This window comes from Danio rerio, chromosome 15 (genome assembly GCF_049306965.1).
Source record: "Danio rerio strain Tuebingen ecotype United States chromosome 15, GRCz12tu, whole genome shotgun sequence".
In the NCBI taxonomy this organism is placed as follows: Eukaryota; Metazoa; Chordata; class Actinopteri; order Cypriniformes; family Danionidae; genus Danio; species Danio rerio.
The window spans coordinates 226,265-250,000 of NC_133190.1; the positions used below are offsets into that span (position 1 = coordinate 226,265).

General features: G+C 49.2%; 2 protein-coding genes across 8 annotated transcripts in view; both read right to left on the reverse strand.

Moving 5' to 3' along the window:
* septin4b (septin 4b) overlaps positions 1-18,757 on the reverse strand; it is a 48,488-nt gene extending 29,731 nt beyond the window's left edge. For 5 of the 7 annotated variants that reach the window (XM_073922615.1, XM_073922613.1, XM_073922605.1 and 2 more), the window contains exon 1: positions 6,318-6,414. In XM_073922615.1, the coding sequence (XP_073778716.1) occupies positions 6,318-6,365 (48 nt within the window). In that variant the 5' untranslated portion in view covers positions 6,366-6,414. 7 annotated transcript variants of the gene reach the window in all.
* A 966-nt stretch (positions 18,758-19,723) lies between these two features.
* Positions 19,724-23,736, reverse strand: part of LOC141377980 (uncharacterized) — a 4,020-nt gene continuing 7 nt past the window's right edge. Inside the window, exon 1 of the mRNA XM_073924246.1 lies at positions 19,724-23,736. This exon is cut by the window's right edge and continues 7 nt beyond it. Within this exon, the coding sequence (XP_073780347.1) occupies positions 20,117-23,323 (3,207 nt within the window). The 5' untranslated portion in view covers positions 23,324-23,736 and the 3' untranslated portion in view covers positions 19,724-20,116.

Here is a 23,736-nt window from a genome sequence, read left to right on the forward strand (position 1 = left end):
GTGTCCACACTCAGTCCTGGAGGGCCGGTGTCCTGCAAAGTTTAGCTCCAACCCCAATCAGACACACCTGGGCTAGCTGATCAAGCTCTTACTAGGCTTTCTAGAAACATCATTGCAGGTGTGTTGAGGCAAGTTGGAGCTAAACTCTGCAGGACACCGGCCCTCCAGGACCGAGTTTGGACACTCCTGCCCTACAGGAAAACTCCAGTTTAACTCAAATCCTGAACACCTATGAGCAATCAGCCCAAACCAGTCGCTCAGCAACGGCAGCCCTGAGCCCTGAGCCATTCAGCATGGCAGAGAACGCAACACCCTTTCCTTTACCTCAGGGAATGAAGGTTACGTTAGTAACCGAGAGCGTTCCCTATCGAGCGGTCGCTCTCGTTGTGTTTAGGATGAACGCTGTGTGAAGAGTTGAACAGCGATGTGCTCGTCTTGTGAGATCTCAGATATGTAGCACTTCGAGAGGGAAGGACCATGTACAAGACTGCAAATGTTCCAAGTGTGGCCGGGCACCAGATGGCAAGTGATGCAGAAAGCAGCTGAGCCTGTAAGGCAGAGACGTCCAGATATCCGCCACTGTCTGTGTAGATAGCCGTCTAGGGCTGGTTGCACCACTTTGAGGCCATGAAGAGGAGAGTGAACTTGATTTCACTGATGCGCTGGATCAGCTGTGGTATCAGAGCCATCCTAGGAAACACGTAGAGGAGAGCGCTCGGCCTGTCGTGGGCCAGGCCATCCTGTTACACTGAGAAATATGGTAGGCAGTGAGAGTTGTCTTTGGAGGCCAAGAGGTCGAGTTCTGCTACTCCACACATCTCACAGATGGTCTGGTGCCACCAGTCCCCAGGAGAGCATGTCGTACAGAGAGGAGTCGGCCATGCGCACCTGAGAGCAGGCGTTGTCAGGGTCACGGGTAGAGACAGATTTACTGGTATAGGTGGGTTTAAGATGATGGTTAAGGACAGATTAACTGGTGTGGGTCAGTTATTGGCCAGTTAATGTTAGGGACAGGTTTATGGGTCAGTTGGCATTAAAGACGGCTCTCAATGAAGACCCACATCTGCTGTTTTTTAAGTTAGTCTGCAAACACAGAGAGCAGAACAATAACAAGAGTCACTACTGAAAATAAAACACACACACACACACACACACACACACACACACACACACACACACACCTGAAGCCTGACATAAACCCCAGACTGAATATCTGCAGCACAGGACCTGAGTTCACCTCATCAGCACCTGTACAGGTAACACTCACAGACACACTGCACACTCTACAGGAGCGTTCCTGCTACAACACCAGCCTGAACCATCTGAAGATGAACATCACACACACACACACACACACACACACACACACACACACACACACACACACAGACAGACAGACAGACAGACAGACAGACAGACAGACAGACAGACAGAAGGTCAGTCAGACAGAGAGACAGAAACACACACACACACACACACACACAGACAGAAAAAGAAACAGACAGACACTCAGACAGGCAGGCAGACAGACTCACACACACACACACACACACACACAGAGGTGTTTCCCGCAGCGGCTGATGAACACACATCGCTGACAGATGCACAGATCCACTTACCATCCCGCAGAATGCTGATACACACACTGACTCAGCTCATCAGCAGATGAATGAACCTCACACACACACACACACACACACACACACTCTCTCTCTCTCTCTCTCTCAGCGAGACGAGAGAGCAGACGTGTCTTGCACAATAGAGCTCAGGAAATACCAGCAGCAGACGCAGATAAACGGAGGATATGAGCTGAAGAAGGAAAACCAACACACACACACACACACACACACACACACACACACACACACACACACACACAGATCTGCTCAGAGTCTCGTCAGTCAAACTGCTGAATAATCTACACCAATCTTTTAACACTACACACACAAACACACAACACAACACAACACAACACACACACATACACCCAAGTATGATTACAGTAAACACGTCCAGATCTCCAGTACTGTAGGGTGTGTGTGGGGCAGTTTGGACTGAACTCTGAAACACAGATCTCAGCTGGATATGGAGACACAGCGGGGCTTTAACCTCCTGTAGGAGACACTGCAGAGTGACATTTCACACACACACACACACACACACACACACACACACACACACACACACACACACACACACACACACACACACACACGTACACACACACTGATGGATAATTACAGCTTCATTAATTCAGTCAGCCACTGAGTTCTGAGGGATCCGTGTAGAGCCGGTGACAGCTGCTTCATGTGAGGTTGCCGGGGTGTTCTGGTGGTTGCTAAGGCAGTAGTGAAGGATCTGCATGTTGGTTGTTTCTGATCAAGTGTATAGATGTATTCTGCATGATGAAGTCTCTGAAACTGTGCTAACCCTGCTCAGAGCGGTGGAGAGAGTGTGCAGTACACCTGTCTGAACACTGAGCAACACACACACTGAGAAACACACACACTGGCAGTCTGGGCTCAGGGGGGGGGGGGTGTTGTGTGGTGTGTAAGGAACTGCAGAACAGCATGATGAACACTTGAAGATGAGCACTACAGCAGACACACACACACACACACACACAGATGAATGTCTGGAATCACACACACACAGACACAGACACACACACACACACACACACACACACACACACACACACACACACACAGACACACACAGACACACACACACACACACACACACAGATGAATGTCTGGAATCCTCCACATCAGGAGAATGTAGATGTCATGGCACTTGCACAGGCTGGATGTTTGGAGGTGACCTCCGCCTGGATTCTCAGGCTAACTCTAAAAATAACCCACAGATCTCCCAAGATGCACTGCTTCACTCTAACCAGCCTAGTTCAAAAGAACAACAATACTACAGTGTTTCCTGTGGATCAGCAGCACACACACACACACACACACACACACACACACACACACACACACTGTACCCGGAGGAGAACTGCAGGAACGTGCAGGAATGAGGGAAACTCTTCACGTGTGCACGGCCCTTTCTATTGCGAGAGTCTCATCATCTGATCACCTTAAGGTGCATCTCCTCTATCAGTAAACCAGTAACTCTGACTGTGACCTCAGTAATCCACTGAATTCTGCTTGTTCATTATGGTGGTTGTTGGGTTTGGGCATTAGGCAGGATTAGAGAACAATAAGATCATGCACAGGGTGTGAATTACAGGGGGGTTTAGGGTGATTGAGCCCATCATTAACACCTAATTAACCCTCTCAAGGATCAAAACCAGATGTGTAATGGGGTTCAGTCCTTTATGAGAAATAGTTTCGGCTGATCTACATCTTTATTAATATCAACGATTAAAATAACAGATCATTCAAGTATAGATTTGACCCCCCTACAATGGTTCATACCATTTTGAATGCATAATCACACCAATCAGACCAGGCATGAATAAATCATCAATGATCAGTCAGAACCTGCAGATCTAGAGCCCGGTTAGACGGCGCAAGACTTCACCAGACACTCTTCTCATAACAGCTGCGTCTATCTACATTTACGCTCCATTCACACGGGGCTTCAGCGTCAGCGCTTGACTCAGGGCGTGTCTGAAGTTGAGGCTGAAGCAATCATCATAGCAGCGTCAGCCAATGAAATTCAGTCAGCAATAAGCCACTGTCTAGCTCGTGTATTTGCATACAGTGAGCTGATTGGCTGACGCTTCCGTCGACACTTGAAAAGTAGAACAAGTCTAAATTTCTGCAGCGAGCAGCGCTCTGGAGCAGCGCCGACAGATCCACAATGCAGTTCAGCAACACCTGACGTCACCCATTCAAAGTGAACGGGAAGCGTTGACGCTGACGCGCTGTGTGAATGTGGTGTAAGCCTACACAGAAAGTTATACTAGGCGTATAGTTTGAGCAACAGTACTTTAAAGGGCCATGAAAGCCCCTCGTTTCAGCAGGGTGTTTTCACACCTCTACTTTGGAAAAAGTCAGAAAAGTGGGCGTGTCCAGCTCTGTTTAGGGGGGAGTGTCGGAGGAACTAAAGTGGGAGGGTGTGGGAGTGTCTATTTGGGCACGCGCGAGTTTCAGTCAAATTACACACAGGAGAAAGTGATGGTGTTTAACCTACATGGACATCTGTAGTCGAATTATTTGCCAGATTATTAAATGGTGGACTTTAACTGCAGTTTGGCTCTTTCATTCAGGGAATTCATTCATGTGCCTCGCGACAAACGAGATATTTGATTCGAGGAGCTGCTCTAAGCGTGTATTTTTCATGCAGTGTTTGATACCGCACGGCGAATGAGAGAAAAAAACCCTCTGCATTTCCCGGAAACTTAGATGCACACGGCAGGTAGCGTCAGAAAGCCGCGTGTGTTATTCCGGTCACTAAATGCGGTGAAAACCCTACACGAGGTTAAAGTTTGGTTGTGGTGCTAACATGTTTACACTCGGTGCAATAGTTAACTTAATTCGATACGAACAAACTGAATAAACAAAGAGCACTGGTCGCTCACTTACCAAATCTGTAGAGACAGGACAATCACCAGCAACTAGAGCCGCGTCTTTATTTAGAGGAGACTACAAGCGAATCCGGATCTCAGCGTTTGCAGATGAGAACAGCTCTCAGGTAAACAATAATCCTCCTTAGACACGTAAGTTATTGTTGTCGAGCGTCGCGTACACTGTTAATCCACACGTGACTCCAGCTGAGCTCTCACAGAGAGAAAATGAAAACAAAACTTCACTGCAGCAAACTATAAAAGCAACACTTCACGCTTGAAACCCTAACACAACGTGGCGTCTCTGTCGTCTAAACACTGTGACAGTAATGAATATTAATGAAGTTGTACAATAGAGCGCGCTGATTGGTTTGAACCAAGCCTTACTCATGCATTAATGCAGCACACTGTAAGACTTAATAAGACACACTCTGGCACAGACGTCCAGTCTGCACGCTGGAAAACACGCTGTTATCTCATGACTGTGATGCAGCTTCAAAAATTAGTTTCAAACCGGAAGTACGAATTTGCTTGAAATAACGCAAAAACAACCAATTTACACTTTTTAGTGAAATATAGGTGTCCTAATAGTGTTTTTAGCAGTGTGGGACACATATACCACTGTCAACAGCTCAACACATGTGTCCTGGTGTTTCCTGACCCTTTAAATAAACACATAGATGTGATTCACTGAAGCCTGTATTACACAAACCAACATCGCTGAAACAGCTGACCGCCCCCAGTGTCAATGTATAACTCACACCCTGATCACCCAGAATATGTGCTAATCAACAGCCTCTATCTTAATAACATGGTAATAAGCAGGTAATAAACCGGTAGCTAATGTTGAGAATTGGTCTTTATGCTAAAGCGTCTCCAATAGAGTTCCTGTCAGCTTCTGCACTTCAGTAAAGAGTCATTCTGGGTCAATGAGAACACACACACACACACAGCTCCCGCTTCACACCACATGCAGTATCTCGCTAAACACTGTCCTACTCCAGATCAACACTCTACAGTAATGTGCTTACTCACGTGAGCAAACAGTGAACAACACATTCACAGCAGTATTAATCCAGGTTTGACATGTAAGGGATGAAGGAGATCCAGCTTCATCAGCAGCAGATGTGAAGCGCAGCACTGCTATACTCTGACAACAACCGGCTGGACGTGCTTTATCCTGATCATTACACTGCTGCTGGCCACAACACACACACACACACACACACACACACACACACACACACTAGACACTGACACTGTTCAGAGCCGTAATAGTCCATTATTAGTTCTTTCATTAAACACAAAGCAGCTGATGGAGGATACACTAACCTGCTCATCACTCAGACACAAGATGGACACACAGGGGAAAAGCGCAGCGTGACTGGCGAGCAGACACATGTGAACGCAGTCTATGGATGAAGCTATTCACTGATGGGGTATATCAGGATGAGTGTGTGTTAATCAGCGGTGGTTATCTGGGAATAACAGGCATAGGAATGTCACAACAGACCAATCAGAATCCAGTATTCCAGACGGCCGTGTAATACTTGCTGTTATTTGTTAGTCAGTGTTCACTGATTTGGATTTGTACTCTGATTAATAAACGCTGCACACATATCAGCTCAATACAGACACGAGTGAGAGCTGAGAGTAAAGCGTGATCCTCACTTCCTCCACACTGCCATTATTCACACACTCCTCCAGCTGAAGTGAACAGAACACATGAGCGGAGCGCAGGCAGAATGAAGAGCTCACAGAGGAGCACAAGCTGACCTCAGATCAGACTCACCTCAGCAGGTAAAGGCTGATCTAGACGCTCCTCCAGCGGCTCCAGCATCCTCCTGGCTCAGAAACACACACACTCATGCACGCACACACTCCTCGACAGCCCAGCTGAGCTCCTGCAGCCCCAGTGGATCTCTGCTCTTCTTCCTGATCACTCTAGTAGAGCAGCGTGCACACACACACACACACACACACACACACACACACACACTTCTGTAGAGACGGAGTGTAGTGTGCAGTGCCACCCTCTGGCATCATTACAGCACTGGAGACCGGCCAGATGATGACATAACCACGCTGAGAACACTGGGCTCCAGCCCAAACACACACACACACACACACACACACACACACACACACACACACACACACACACACACACACACACACACACAAGCACACACACTCTCGAAGGGCTTTACCTTCTTCAGCAGAAACCTGCGCTGCTGTGGGCTTCTGCCCGAGCGCTAATGCTCACATTCTCTGAGGGTTGATAACACGTCTCTGCTAGCCGGATGACCGACTTCTGTGGCAATGATCAGTGCTGCTGCCCTAGGGTTCTAGGGAGCTGCCAGAGGGTTCTAGGGTCCTCTCAGCTGGTTCTGGGATACTCTCACTGGCTTTCAGGTTGCTTTCAAGCAGGTTCCAGATTGCTCTCTGTGGGTTCAAGTGTGATTTCAGAGGGTCCCATCTTACTCTTATTCGGGGTTCAAGGGTGCTCTCAGCAGAATCAAGGACGCTTCCAGTGGGATCTATGGTGCTCACAGCTGGTTCAAGGGTGCAGGTTCTAGAGTGCTCTCACTGGGTGTCAGAGTGGGTTTTTGGGTGCTCTCAACAGGTTCAAGGGTGCTCTCAGAGCTTTCAGTTATTTCGGTGGATTGTAAGGTTGCAGAGTGTGCTAGTGTGCTTCCAGAGGGTCATGGGTTACTCTCAATGGCGGTTCCACTGTGCTCTTGGCACGATCAAGGGTGCTTCCAGTGGGTTCTAGAGTGCTTACAGAGGGTTCTAGGGTGCCCTCAGAGGTTTCTAGTGTACTCTCAGTGAGATCTATGGTGCTTACAGCTAGTTTTAGGGTGCAGGGCTCTAGAGTGTTCTTACTTGGTTCCACAGTGCTTCCAGCAGGTTCTTGGTGCTCTCTGTGGGTTCTAGGGTGCTTTCAGTGGGTTCATTGGTGTCCTCAGGGGGTTCTAGGGTTCTTACTCTGATGATCCCGCAGAGCTCTCGCCTGATGCTGCTGTGGCATTTGTAGAGAGCTCTGACGGGTCGCTAGAGGAGGGAATGAGGTGTTCTCGCTCCCTGTTTTGGGGTGCTCGCTAGTGTGTGCTGACTAAAGTGGGTTCTAAAGCACTTATTAAGGTGTTATGGGCTGTATTTTAGACTCACCAGGAGAATTCAACAGGAGCTTTACTTTAAGGCTGATCTGATCAGACACCACGCTTTACAACAAGTCCTCCATACTACAGACAATACAGGAGAAGAGCAATGCTGATCCTCAGCTCTGAGCACACGCCACGAGCCCTCCTCACACCACCATCAACAGGGATGAACCCGCAGTGTGTGTGTGTGTGTGTGTGTGTGTGTTATATCTGTATGTTGGAGTGTGCATGTGTGTTTTATGTGTTTGTGAGTGTGTAAGGTGACAGGAAGGAAAGGAAACCCACAGACAACACTCTTTGATCTCCGAATGAAAACACATGTTGGGCACACACACGCACACACACACACACACACACACACACACACACACACACACGCACACACACATACACACACACAAAATTATCTCTTCCATAAAGACAGATTTTATCGTGGGTTATTAAGTTTACCTCCTCAGTGGTGTTATCCACATGTATCAGTGTTCACCACAGAATGCATTTATTGAAGTAAAACTGATTTATGTGATGAGGGAACCAGTGTGTGTGTGTGTGTCCATCATGCTAACTCAGTGTTCGATCATCATTAACTCACAGAATAAAACATTAGCATCTCATTTCTGAGCTTAGACACACACACACACACACACACACACACACACACACACACACACACACACACACACACACACACACACACACACACACACACACACACACACACACACACAAAAGCAGTGTTTAGGCATTTGCTCGAGGAGTGTGTGTGTGTGTGTCTCAGTGTATCTCCACATTCCACACACAGGTCAGTCTGAGGTTTATATCAGAGCAGAACAGCAGCACTTCTGGACTGATGTTTACTGCACATCTGGAGGCGTTTAGGGCGCATCTGCGCACACACACACGCAAGCACACACATACACACACACACATATCCCGTCTGTCACCTACAATTAACACCAATACACTTCCAAACACATCCTGTGAAGAGCAGATCTACAGCACACACACATACACACACACACACACAGACACGCACACACACACACACACACCTCTAGATCTGCACTCATCGACACATAACATACACATCAACATCACCTGAAGCATCTGCGCAGGACTCAGGCTTACTCAGCGCCCTGCTCCCGACGCTTCCCAGAGTACAGTTGGTTTCCATAGGTGTGCCAGAGCGCGCATACAGTGTGTGTGTGACGCAAATAACACCGTTATAAAGGCAAACACACACACACATGCACTGTAGATTGTGTTTGCACAACCCAGTTTCACCACAAGGTGTCAACAGCACAGTGAATTACAGAGAGCAGGAGAGCAGCAGACGGCAGCGCTGAGTGGAGGACTACACTCCAGATTCTGCACATGTGACCCTGGAGCACACAGGCTGACACACACACAGGTACATGAGCAGGAGAACACAGACTGATTCAGAGGTTTCTTTATTACAGTACAGACTGTTCAGCAAGACGGTGTGAGTGTGTCCTGCTATAGACACAGGCGTACCCCATGCCTGATTATTACCTGCACCTCCAGAGATTCATTATAGGACACATGTGGTGAGGGTTTCTCAATACTGGAACTTTCATATCTAAAATGTTGTCTTTATCGATCCAAATTGCTCTGTACACCAGAGGAGAGCTGACTAAAGATGAATAAACCTCAGGTACAATATGCAACTCAAGTATCTCAGCTCACAGAGGAGGACACATGCACCTTACAGACAACACTGACAGAGTGAGTCCATGACACATCACAACCACACAGCAGCACAGTGTACTGAAGACGCTCTCTTACAGCAGCAGAATCACTGATCCTCCAGCAGATGCCCAGCACCAGCGAGCCTCTGCCCGCTCCGTCTGCAGGGTCAGAGAGCCATGAGAAACAGCCTGATGGTATTTATAGAAAAGCCTGAGTAACACAAGAGTCTGTGTGTGTGTGTGTGTGTGTGTGTGTGTGTGTGTGTGTGTGTGTGTGTGTGTGTGTGTGTGTGTGTGTGTGTGTGTGTGTTCACAGACATTCCAGACTTGCTGTAGAAAAGAACACACACTGGACCAGGAGCTGAGCAAAACACACACACACACACACACACACACACACACACACACACACACACACACACACACACACACACACACACACACACACACAAACACACACACACAAACACACACACACAAACACAAACACACAAACACACACACACAAACACACACACACACAAACACAAACACACAAACACAAACACACAAACACACACAAACACACACTATCAAACATTCCACCGTCATTAAACACACTGTCTGTCTCTCCCCTGCGTGTGTGTGTGTGTGTGTGTGTGTGTGTGTGTGTGTGTGTGTGTGTGTGTGTGTGTGTGTGTGTGTGTGTGTTCACAGACATTCCAGACTTGCTGTAGAAAAGAACACACACTGGACCAGGAGCTGAGCAAAACACACACACACACACACACACACACACACACACACACACACACACACACACACACACACACAAACACACACACACACACAAACACACACACACAAACACAAACACACACACACAAACACACACACACACAAACACAAACACACAAACACAAACACACAAACACACACAAACACAAACACACACTATCAAACATTCCACCGTCATTAAACACACTGTCTGTCTCTCCCCTGCGTGTGTGTGTGTGTGTGTGTGTGTGTGTGTGTGTGTGTGTGTGTTTGTTTTTCCTCTGAGAAAATCAGCGCGTGCCCAAATGGAAACTCCCATTTTTATTCAAATCCTTCCCCTTTTTCCCTCCCCAGACACTCCCACCCAAACAGAGCTGGACACACCCACTTTCCTGACTTATTCCAAACTAGAGGTGTGAAACACCCAGCTGACACAGGACCGGGGCTGTAATGGCCCTTTAAGGCCCTGTTTACACTAATGTGTTTTAGTTTGAAAACGCGCAAGTTTTGCTACGGTTACATCATCCGTCCACACTACGCCGGAGTTCTCGAGCGCCGAAAGCGGAGTGTTTTAGAAACGCTGCAGAGGCCGTGTTCATTCTGAAGCGCTGCTGCTGCGTCTCAGTGTGGATGAGGGAAACGCAGACCTCTGACTACGGAGGCGGAGCTGCTGAGATTCAATAGCTGATTGGAGCTTTTGTGTCATTGCGTATCCTTCCCTCATTCGTCAAGCCCCTATCACATGACTATAACACATGGCCACTGCAATGACGGGTTTACCCCAAAACAAGCAAAATAACCTGCCATGAGGGAAGCTCTCACTTTATTTTCACTCATTATGTCTGAAAACGACACCGTGTTGTGCTTGTCTAGAAAATGCTGACTGATTCAAGAGTTTTCAGGAGTGTTGGGCTGGAAGCGAGACACAAACTCTCCATGAGAGCAGCAGTGTGTGTGTGGCGGGGGAAGAGTAAGAATGATCAATAAATCCAGATGAAACAGCCCTGTGAGAGTGACGTCACATCTTCACCAATCCCCCTACAGCCTTAATAGTGTTGTCCAGAACCATAGTGGACATTCTGAAGTGCACTTGGTCAATCCCACAATGCACTGCAATAACGAGTCTACAACCCACATACAGACATCTCCTGCACCCTTACAGCCCGCTACTATCATCTACAGGATCCACTGCTGTCCGGAGAGATCAGACTATCAGTGCAGGAGGAAACAGCGCCTCGACCAGAGAAAGCCAGAGCGCTGAGCCGGTGGAGGAACGCTGAGACTCGCTGAAGGCCAGGAGGAGTCTGGAGAGCCGCCAGCAGACGTCACGTCACGCCGCGGGAGCTGCGCTTTTGTTCCGCTGGTATTTAGAGTGTGGCGATACTGGGAGCACAGGTCTGAGAGGTTCAGGGAGGAGCAGAAGGGTGTTTCCTACACACCCGCACGAATGAGGACACACACACACACACACACACACACACAACTGCAGCTCTGAGCCAGAACACACACCAGTAAAAAACTAATAAAGGACAAATATATCCACACTGCTGGCATCACACACACACACACACACACACACACACACACACACACACACACAGGCTGAGATGACATCACAGACTGTTTCTGGGCTGTTTTGAGTGTGTTTATAGCTGGAGATCTCCACCACACCCTGAAGACCCTGCAGAAGCCATCATCTCACATACACACACACACACACACACACACACACACACACACACACACACACACACACACACACACACACACACACACACACACACACACACACACACACACACACAGAAACACACACACACAGACAAACACACACACACACACACACAGACAGACAGACAGACACACAGACACACACACACACAGACACACACACACACAGACACACACACACATGCAAACACACAGACAAACACACACACACACGATGATGAACCTCACTCACACACACACACACACACACACACACACACACACACACACACACACACACACACTTCACTCTGTTCAAACACTGATGAGCTTCTCTCCTCTGCTGAACACACATGCAGATATCCTGCTGCAGGTTACTTCAGCATTCTTCAAAACATCTCCTCCGGTGTTCAGCAGAAGCTAGGAGAGCCAGTGGAGGGAGAGTGAGCGCTGTACACACTCAGACCAGGGTGAAGTGTCCTGCCAAAGCATCAGTCAGACGCTCCTCACAATCAGCATCAGGTCATTCATCATCCCTAGCCATGTTCACTCTCTAGTGTACACTACAGCGCTGTGCAGGCCCAGATGAAGAGGAGATGCTGGATATGTTCATGTAAACGCTGATGCTAGTGTGAACGGACCCTTGATCTGTGCTGTGTGTGTTAAACAGAGAGAGGGCGGTGTCGTCTCATCTGCACACAGGCCTGTCAGACATCATGTGTGTGTGTGTGTGTGTGTGTGTGTGTGTGTGTGTGTGTGGATTTTCACGCAACTCTAAAACACACACTGAACAAACGAGATGCTCTTTCCACAAACACACACAGTTTGATGGAGCTGAACACACACACACACACACACACACACACACACAGCAATGCATTCTGGGAAGCGGAAGGAGAGCAGTTCAGGATTACAGCAACAGTCAGATCACCTCTATACACTGCTAATTATACACACTCATCACACACACCTCACACACACCTCACACACACCTCACACACACATTCCAGAGAGCAGGTAAAACTGGGTCCTCTGAAAGCCCTGACCAAACCCTCGTTGAGCAACAGCGGCTCAGGGTGTATTCATCATCACAGAGCAGCGGAGCAACGACATCCCATCATGCACTGCAGCACAAACACTCAGCTCAGCAGAAGAAGAGGAAGAGCTCACCTCATCATCTGCAGAAGCACAGGGTCCAGCAGGGTCCAGCAGGAGCAGCGGTGCGCACACACATACACACACACACACACACACACACACACACAGAGAGAGAGAGAGAGACTTTCATTAGACAGACTACAGATTACAGCAGTAGAGAGCACTCAGCTGACGATCACGGCTCAAACAGCTCTGGCGTTGCACTTTGCCGTTGTTTTGCTAGATTGAGCGTCTCTGACAGCGTCTCTCTACTAGAGCTGTAATCAGCCGTTAGGTTCTATCGTCAGGCACACTCGCATCAATCTGGCAACCTGCACGTGTGTGTGTGTGTGTGTGTGTGTGTGGACCTGTCAGGAGGGCAATACCCACTCCAGCCACTAGGAGTGAAAGTGAGTGCATGCCGGAGCCCTGACGCATGTTCATAACCGCTGTCATGACCTGTCCTTCACTCCGCTGTCTGATGTTAAACGCTGAAATGACACTGATTGTGCTGCAGCTCCCACAGAAACTGAATATTACATGAGTAAGCAGTGGGCGGGGCTTGTGTTTTCTACTGCGAGCTGACTGGATGAAGTAGGCGTGTCGTTCAGAAGAAGGGTTATTAAAGCCTAACAGTCTCCTCCCCCTCAGCATTTCTGTTTGATGACAGCTGGAGGGGCGTGGTTAAGTGTGTTAGCTCCGCCCTCCACCTCAGACTGAGCTGGTCTGGGCGTTTCCAGATCTCCGTTACGGAGTAGAGAAGCACACACACATCTGTCACTGAACAATAAACATCAGTGTGTGTGTGTGTGTGTGTGTGTGTGTGTGTGAGACAATAACTTGTCATAAACCCGTCATAAACATGAGTGTCAGGAGGCAAAGCTTTACACACGCTCATTCTGAATCATCTGAAACACTCATTACACACACACACACACACACACACACACACACACACACACACACACAGACGATTGAGAGTCGACTCTTTAAATGTGTTCTTCCTGCAGTGTGTGTGTGTGTGTGTGTGTGTGTGTGTGTGTGATGAGTGTTTCAGATGTGTTTCCAGTGTCACCCGCTGCAGCCAGATGAACCACAGCTCTGGAATCTGAATCTTTTACGTGTGTGTGTGTGTGTGTGTGTGTGTGTGTGCGTGTGTGTGTGTGTGATAGAGAGAGCTGAGGAATGTGGACCACAAGATTCTGTGAGCGATCCGGCATCTGACCGCAGTCTGCACATCAGTCTGTTAGTTCAGCTGGACACAGAGTGTGTGTGTGTGAGAGTGCGAGTGTGTGTGTGTGTGTGTGTGTGTGTGTGTGTTCATCTTCGCTGTGTTCTGCTGGTGCACACACACACAAATCTGCACACTGAGGGTTAGTATGTCTGCTCAGTGGCATGTTTGTGTGTTTTTCTGTGTGACGTGTGTGTGTGTGTGTTTGTGGTTTGTGTGTGTGTGTGTGTGTGTGTGTGTGTGTCATACGTCAGAGGCCCCGCTGCACTAGCAGATACAGCAGATGGTGATCCGTCAGTGATCCTCCTGTTTACACTCTTCACACACACTGATTATGTTTATTGTACAGTAACAGAAGTGTGTGTGTGTGTGTGTGTGTGTGTGTGTGTGTGTGTGTGTGTGTGTGTGTGTGTGTGTGTGTGATACACCCCAGCAGAACAACACCTCAGGTCATCGTCCAATCAGAACTCAGAGCTTATTAATTTTAAACTCCTGATCTAACACACTGCGTCTCGCTGCGCTTGCACACACTCCGCCTGTGACACACACATCAAGCCAAACTGGCCCACAGTGCTGGTGTAGAGCTGAACACGTCACCTGTGCGCCTCATTCATTCATGACGAGAGTCTGCTCCTCTGATTGTAACTGAGATCTGAACACGCACAGACCAGCCCGGTCTGAGGTAGAGGGCGGAGCTAACACACTTAACCACGCCCTTCCAGCAGTCATCAAACAGAAATGCTGAGGGGGAGGAGTCTGTTAGGCTGTAATAACCCTCTTTCTGAACGACACGCCTACTATACTACATCCAATCAGCTTGCAGTAGAAAACACAAGCCCCGCCCACTGCTTACTCAAGTAATATTCGGTTTGTCTGGGAGCTGCAGCACAACACACAGTCATGCGGACTCTAAACGATTTCAGTGAAGAAGTGGTGCACACTTGTGAGTGTGTAACAGAAGAGTGCGCACACTGTAGGACTAAACACTTCCTCATTAACATACCACACTGTTGCCTAGATACAAGCCTGTCAATCATCTGCACACATCATCATCATTGTGTCCACTCTTCATCTGTATGAGTGATTCTCTAGCGTAATGTCTAAAGTGATGACAGAACAGCTGATTCTGCTCACATATTAAGATGATGAGGCTGAACAGCAGGAAATGCCATCAGTCTACAGAGAGATCTCCCAGTGTTTCCCTGCTGCAGTCAGGAGATCACAGTAATCCCTCTAGTATGAATACAGCACTCCAGCAGACAAGAGAACGAGGTGGAAGTCATCGACATGTTTAACAATGATCAGCTCCTTATCACATGCTGGGTTTCTCTTCTTCTTCATCATCACAGTAATCATCAGTCTACGGTTATTCAGCGCACTGACGGCAGAGTTCTGCAGTTCTGTGTGTGCAGTGAGCATGGACTAGGCCATAGTCAGATATACTGAACATAAATAAGACAGCAAGTAAAGTGCAGTGTTAGTGCTGACCCAGACGTGTTACTCTGACCCAGCTGAAGGGCTCAAACCCAGGGATGTGCAGCTTGTGTTAAAGTGAAGTTATCCTGGAGATGCTCCACACCACAGCTCTCCAACACTAATCAAACACAGCTGATCCACTAATGGAAGAGTCTGGAACACCTTCATTAGTGGATCAGGGTTAGGTCTGGATGGGCTACGCGGCCGGCCGGAAGTGTGATATGCACAGCAATATAGCAGCGATTCTTATGACACTGTATGACGATAATTAATACTGTTACAGTACTGCGGCGGGTGGGTTTAGGGTTCCCAGGTGAAAAGAAAGTCTATTTAAGTTATACTTTTTAGACGTAACTAGCATATTTTAAATGTACTATACTAAGTGGATATTAAAGGTGTTATTTTGGAACAACTTTGAGCATATTCATTGTTATTTTATATATAATTAAGATTAACTTTTTCATTCATTCATTTTCTTGTCGGCTTAGTCCCTTTATTAATCTGGGGTCACCACAGGGGAATGAACCGCCAACTTATCCAGCACGTTTTTACGCAGCGGATGCCCTTCCAGCCGCAAGCCATCTCTGTAAAACATCCACACACACATTCACACACACACACACACACACACACACACACAGACAATTTAGCCTACCCAATTTACCTGTACCACATGTGTTTGGACTGTGGGGGAAACCAGAGCACCCAGAGGAAACCCATGCGAACACAGGGAGAACATGCAAACTCCACACAGAAACGCCAACTGAGCTAGGCCAAGGCTCGAACCAGCGCCCCAGCAACCTTCTTACTGTGAGGCAACTACTGCGCCACTGCCTCGCCCTACTTAAGATGAACTTTAAGCTGTTTTAAATATGCTGTAGCATACTTGGTTGTGTCAAAAATGACATAGTTTGAGTACAACTGAAGTTTACTTTTAAAAGTGTATTTTATTTAAAGTATGCTTGAAATGCAGTTAAAGGATATTTTAAGTTCAGATAAAGGACATTTTTAGCGAATTTTAAAACCAATTCAAGTATAGTATAAGCCCAGGTGAAGTATACTTTGAGTTCAGATGAAATGTAATTTAAGTGCATTTTAAAACTAGTTCAAGAGTTATTCAGGCTCAGTGGACGTTTATTTTAAGGCCGGTAGAAAATATATTTTAAGCTTCACATTAATGTGTTATTTATTAGAGCACTACAAGACCTGTATACTTTCAGCAATAACTAACAAAATCAATAAGCAGAATGTGTTTTAAGTTTTAACTATATTAAAATATGCAGTAAAAGTACAACACAAACACAGATAACTGCACGTCTCTGAATGCCTGAAAACTGTCATGTTCAGCTTTTTCAATTGACAATTAACATTAGTGTGAAGTAAAATATTCTGAAATACAGGATAAAGCACGCGCTCATGTGCAGAACTTAAAATATGTTTCATTACGTCTAAAACCAGTCAAGATAACATTCATAGACTTTAAACACACTCAGAGTGGCGCCGCTTCACAAAGTTCTCATCCAGAAACACACCTTACGAAAGAACAACATGAGTGTGTTTTCTGTGAATACATTCAAATGCATAAATATGTAGAAGTGTGCATATGCATGCTTGAGCTCCTGCATATTTGTGTGCTAGTGTACCTGTGGTGTACTTTATTATAAATACATTCAAATGCAAACCAACACATTTAGAAAGCTCTTTAAGTGCGTTATTTGTGCTCATTGTGCTTTAAACACCATCTACATTTCAGGTACATTTCTAATATATTTAAGAGCACTTCCTTTTCACCTGGTCGGCTATTACATCTGTAAAATCACTCAGTACATCTTCTGTTTTTACATGCTTTGATGGTTGGGTTTAGGGTTATGGTGGGGGTAGACTTTAATTAAAAACAATAAATGCAACATTTATTAAATAATGTAAATAATTCTCGTTATTTCTGGCCGCAACCATATCTGATCTAGCAGCAGCCGTTGATTAGCTTTGAGTAGTGCTGGAGCAAAACTGTGCAGAGCCGCGGCTCTCCAGGAGCTGAGTGTGAGACCTGATGCTAATCACCACCTGATAGTGACAGAGCGCTCTTATGAGCTACTGACCACAGCACACACACATTTCTGATATAAACACCACATTAAAAATCAGGATAAACACAAACGGAGCCTTCATCCCCTACTGCAGCTCACTGTTGACAAAATAAAGACCAATCCTGGAGGAGGAGCTGAGCGGGGCTCACACTGTGCAGACTGACATGAGAATAATAACAAGAGTGTGTGTGTGTGTGTGTGTGTGTGTGTGTGTGTGTGTGTGTGTGTGTGTGTGTGTGTGTGTGTGTGTGTGTGTGTGTGTGTGTGTGTAGTCTGTCATCACTGCATCAGCTGTGTGTCAGTCTCGGGTTGCAGAAATACTGAACACACTGATGATGACAGAGACATGCGCACAGATATTGGTGTGATGCTGGCTCAGAGTTCACACTGTCTGCTTACTGATCTGAGTTCAGGAGAGTGTTCCTCCTGATATCAGCCGATGAGTTTCAGCTCAGTCAGGTAAACAGTGCTGATGTTGTACAGTCTTGCCAGTACTCAGACCAGTGCAGTGAGCAGTGCAGAGAGGCTGTCAGGAGAAGTGTCCGTCAAACATGAAGGAATGTGCGGGGATAAAGCCACTGTACCGCAGTCACACACACCATCATCCTCCATACCGCTGTGTGTGTGTGTGTGTGTGTGTGTGTGTGTGTGTGTGTGTGTGTGTGTGTGCTCAGCTCGGCTCATGCACGGCCAGTGAGAGCTGAACAGTGTGTGTGTGTGTGTGTAAGTCTGCTAAGTGTGTGCGCAGGAATGCCAGACTCACCGCGTCTCTGCTCCTCACCGTGGCCGAAGAGCGCGCTCCTGAAGCGGCTGCTGTTCTCCATGGCCGGCCGGTGTGTTCTGTATTCTCCGCGGGATTCTGGAGCTCCAGCGGCGGTGTGTTCTTCTGGATGATGATGTATAATATATCCCGGTGCTCCAGCAGCGCGCAGACTCTCTCTGACTGGCCGATACACTCTGACTGCTCTGCGCTTTAAACGCGCCTCCACGCCGTGCTGACGTCACGCTTAGTCCCGCCCTTCTGACGTCACGCGCAGCATCAAAACAATCGCACATGGAGGAGCCAAAACATCCGGTGTGCTCCAAAGAGCATACATGTGGGTTATTATCAGGATAAAGTGCCTTTGATCTCCAACAAGATTGAGTCAGTAGTCCAATATGAACATGATTATTATAACTGTCGTGTTTTAATACAGCTGGTTAAACCTCTACACTCATGCGGGTATATGATGCTCTGTCATGGAATGGATGTGATTTTGCCGTGTCCCACACACTGCTCTGCCATCTTCAGTGAGTCTAAGATGAGATCAAATTAAACAGATCTTAAATATTCTTACTGTCTTTAACAAATTATTTGATCAAATTTTAATCACTTTTATTTAGTTTTCAGAACATTATTGATCCTTTTGCTCGTGTTCTTGGGTTTGCTGGTGTGGTGATGCCTCTTTAAGCTGATGTGCTCATTGGCATCCCCATCTGCCTTTCCTCAGAGGAGGTTAAACATCTGCTGTGCACACAGTGACTATCCACGCGCATGCTTCCTATGTTTTCCTCATATTGTGTCTGAAACAGCTTCATGTCCACCCTGTCATAGTCAAATATTCAATAATATAAAAAAGCAGAAATTACAAATATAAACTGCACACAGAGCTTCAATAGGGAAACTCTTCACCAGCTGCAGGCACAGCCGGTGTATAATCCGTATGATGGAGCGCAGTGTTTGAAATAGAACTGCAGCCCTGAGTATTTCTCCACTTGTGTGAACATCAGTAATCTGATTATTCACCTTATTCTGAATATGAAAAGCAGAATTATTAAGGTGTTTAACTGGAGTTGCTTTCAGCATTCCCTTCACTCCTCCAACCCATGTACAATATAAAGACTTACTGTAACGCCGGGGAGTGACACCAACAACAGAAGGTAGGATCCAATATGCAGGTTTTAATCACAGTCAGGCAAGCAATGGTCAATACAGGTAAGAACAGGTATGTGAGGGCAAATCCAGAGTCGTAATCGAGGTACAGGCAAAAGGTCGAAAGGCTGGCGGCTAAACAGGATAACTAGGAGACAAAGCTGGGTTCAGACACGGAGAAACAAGACAGGAAGAAACGCGTTGAAATGTCACTATACAGTAAACAAGACTCGGCAAACTGAAGGGGTGAATGTGTGGCTTAAATAGTGTGTGTTAATCAGTCTCTGAAAGTCCTCAGGTGTGCAAATGTAATCAAGCTGGATGAGTGAGCAGGTGTGAGTGTCTAGGAGAAGGGCATGTATGCATATGTAGTCCAGAAGAAGGCACAGAAGAAGGCAGATATGTAGTTTTATGAGTGAGTGTTTACCAGCGACATCTGGTGGTTGTTCGCTGGTGAACATGACAGAGCCCCCCCTCTAAGGAGTGGCTTCCAGACACTCCTAATACTGTTCAGGCGGGAGGTGGAGCGGAGGTGGAACTGGGGGAGGGATGGAGGGCCAGGACCATGCAGCGGGGGCAGGACTGGAGCATGGAGCAGCGGAGGGCCTGGAGCGTGGCGCAGCGGAGGGCCTGGAGCGTGGAGCTGCGGAGGGCCTGGAGCGTGGAGCTGCGGAGGGCCTGGAGCGTGGAGCTGCGGAGGGCCTGGAGCGTGGAGCTGCGGAGGGCCTGGAGCGTGGAGCTGCGGAGGGCCTGGAGCGTGGAGCTGCGGAGGGCCTGGAGCGTGGAGCTGCGGAGGACCCGGAGCGTGGAGCTGCGGAGGGCCCGGAGCGTGGAGCTGCGGAGGGCCCGGAGCGTGGAGCTGCGGAGGGCCCAGAGCGTGGAGCTGCGGAGGGCCCGGAGCGTGGAGCTGCGGAGGGCCCGGAGCGTGGAGCTGCGGAGGGCCCGGAGCGTGGAACTGCGGAGGGCCCGGAGCGTGGAACTGCGGAGGGCCTGGAGCGTGGAACTGCGGAGGGCCTGGAGCGTGGAACTGCGGAGGGCCTGGAGCGTGGAACTGCAGTGGCCCTGGATCATGAGGCTGCGACCATTGAGGAAGCTTAGGAGGCAGTGGCCGTTCAGGGAGTTCAGGCGGCGGCGGCCGTTCAGGGAGTTCAGGCGGCGGCGGCCGTTCAGGGAGTTCAGGCGGCGGCGGCCGTTCAGGGAGTTCAGGAGGCGGAGGTGGCGGCCATTCAGGAAGCTCAGGAGGCGGCGGCCATTCAGGAAGCGGCAGCCATTCAGGAAGCTCAGGAGGCGGCGGCCATTCAGGAAGCTCAGGAGGCGGCGGCGGCCATTCAGGAAGCTCAGGAGGCGGCGGCGGCCATTCAGGAAGCTCAGGAGGCGGCGGCCATTCAGGGAGTTCAGGAGGCGGCGGCCATTCAGGGAGTTCAGGAGGCGGCGGCCATTCAGGGAGTTCAGGAGGCGGCGGCCATTCAGGGAGTTCAGGAGGCGGCGGCCATTCAGGGAGTTCAGGAGGCGGCGGCCATTCAGGGAGTTCAGGAGGCGGCGGCCATTCAGGGAGTTCAGGAGGCGGCGGCCATTCAGGGGGCGACGGCCATTCAGGAAGCTCAGGCAACAGCGTCGACTCTGGCTGCGGCGTCGACTCTGGCTGCGTGTCCAGCTGTGGCGCTGGCTGTGGCGTAGACTCTGGCTGCGGCGTAGACTCTGGCTTCGGCGTAGACTCTGGCTGCGGCGTAGACTCTGGCTGCGGCGTAGACTCTGGCTGCGGCGTAGACTCTGGCTGCGGCGTAGACTCTGGCTGCGGCGTAGACTCTGGCTGCGGCGTAGACTCTGGCTGCGGCGTAGACTCTGGCTGCGGCGTAGACTCTGGCTGCGGCGTAGACTCTGGCTGCGGCGTAGACTCTGGCTGCGGCGTAGACTCTGGCTGCGGCGTAGACTCTGGCTGCGGCGTAGACTCTGGCTGCGGCGTAGACTCTGGCTGCGGCGTAGACTCTGGCTGCGGCGTAGACTCTGGCTGCGGCGTAGACTCTGGCTGCGGCGTAGACTCTGGCTGCGGCGTAGACTCTGGCTGCGGCGTAGACTCTGGCTGCGGCGTAGACTCTGGCTGCGGCGTAGACTCTGGCTGCGGCGTAGACTCTGGCTGCGGCGTAGACTCTGGCTGCGGCGTAGACTCTGGCTGCGGCGTAGACTCTGGCTGCGGCGTAGACTCTGGCTGCGGCGTAGACTCTGGCTGCGGCGTAGACTCTGGCAGCGCTGGAGGATCTGGCAGCGCTGGAGGATCTGGCAGCTCTGGCGGGTCTGGCAGCTCTGGCGGGTCTGGCAGCTCTGGCGGGTCTGGCGGCTCTGGCGGGTCTGGCGGGTCTGGCGGCTCTGGCGGCTCTGGCGGCTCTGGCGGCTCTGGCGGGTCTGGCGGGTCTGGCGGCTCTGGCGGGTCTGGCGGCTCTGGCGGGTCTGGCGGCTCTGGAGGGTCTGGCAGCTCTGGAGGGTCTGGCAGCTCTGGAGGGTCTGGCAGCTCTGGAGGGTCTGGCAGCTCTGGAGGGTCTGGCAGCTCTGGAGGGTCTGGCAGCTCTGGAGGTGGCGGTGGCAGCTCTGGTAGTAACAGCTCTGGTGGTGGCAGCTCTGGCAGTAACAGCTCTGGTGGTGGCATCAGCTCTTGTAACTCAGGTGGTGGAGGCCATTCTGGTAGCTCAGGTGATGGTATTTCAGGAACTGAAACAGGAACTATGGCAGGAACGGACAAGGAACAGGAAACCATCTTCTGAGCTTGTGTCAGATTAACTCTTACCACATTGTGAGCTGGAGGGCTGGTTGTGACCACATTGTGAGCTGGAGGACTGGAGTCGGCCATCTTGTGAGCTGGAGGACTGGAGTCGGCCATCTTGTGAGCTGGAGCAGCCATCTTGCAAGCTGGAGGACTGGAGGTGGCCATCTTGCAAGCTGGAGGACTGGAGGTGGCCATCTTGCGAGCTGGAGGACTGGAGGTGGCCATCTTGCGAGCTGGAGGACAGGAGGTGGCCATCTTGCGAGCTGGAGGACAGGAGGTGGCCATCTTGTGAGCTGGAGGACTGGAGTCGGCCATCTTGTGAGCTGGAGGACTGGAGTAGGCCATCTTGTGTGCTGGAGGACTGGAGTCAGCCATCTTGTGAGTTGGAGGACTGGAGTTGGCCATCTTGTGAGCTGGAGGACTGGAGTCGGCCATCTTGTGAGCTGGGGGACTGGAGGCGGCCATCTTGTGATATAACTGATGCTCAGGCGACAGGAGTGATGGTGATGCCAGCATTAATGTTTCAGTGGGGTGTACATCAAGCCCTTTTGTCATCTGGTCTTGCTGTACACTGCCCCCCCCAAAAAAACATTTAGGAGTTTCCTCCACCTCGCCTATGGTGAAGGGGAACCCACTAAGTTGTAGAGCCAGATCAATGTACACTTCAAGTGTCCAATGGGGGTCATGCAGTGGCATTGTGGAGTACAGAGGTTCAGATAATCCTCCACGAAAAAATATCATCAGGCATAAATCATCCAAAGATGTTAAATGGGCTACCTGGATGAAGTCCTCCACGTATTCCTCTATAGACCGGGCTTCCTGACGCAGACACATGATCTTTATACCCGCTGAATCCATTGTGTGGCCGAGTCTTCTGTAACGCCGGGGAGTGACACCACAACAGAAGGTAGGATCCAATATGCAGGTTTTAATCACAGTCAGGCAAGCAATGGTCAATACAGGTAAGAACAGGTATGTGAGGGCAAATCCAGAGTCGTAATCGAGGTACAGGCAAAAGGTCGAAAGGCTGGCGGCTAAACAGGATAACTAGGAGACAAAGCTGGGTTCAGACACGGAGAAACAAGACAGGAAGAAACGCGTTGAAATGTCACTATACAGTAAACAAGACTCGGCAAACTGAAGGGGTGAATGTGTGGCTTAAATAGTGTGTGTTAATCAGTCTCTGAAAGTCCTCAGGTGTGCAAATGTAATCAAGCTGGATGAGTGAGCAGGTGTGAGTGTCTAGGAGAAGGGCATGTATGCATATGTAG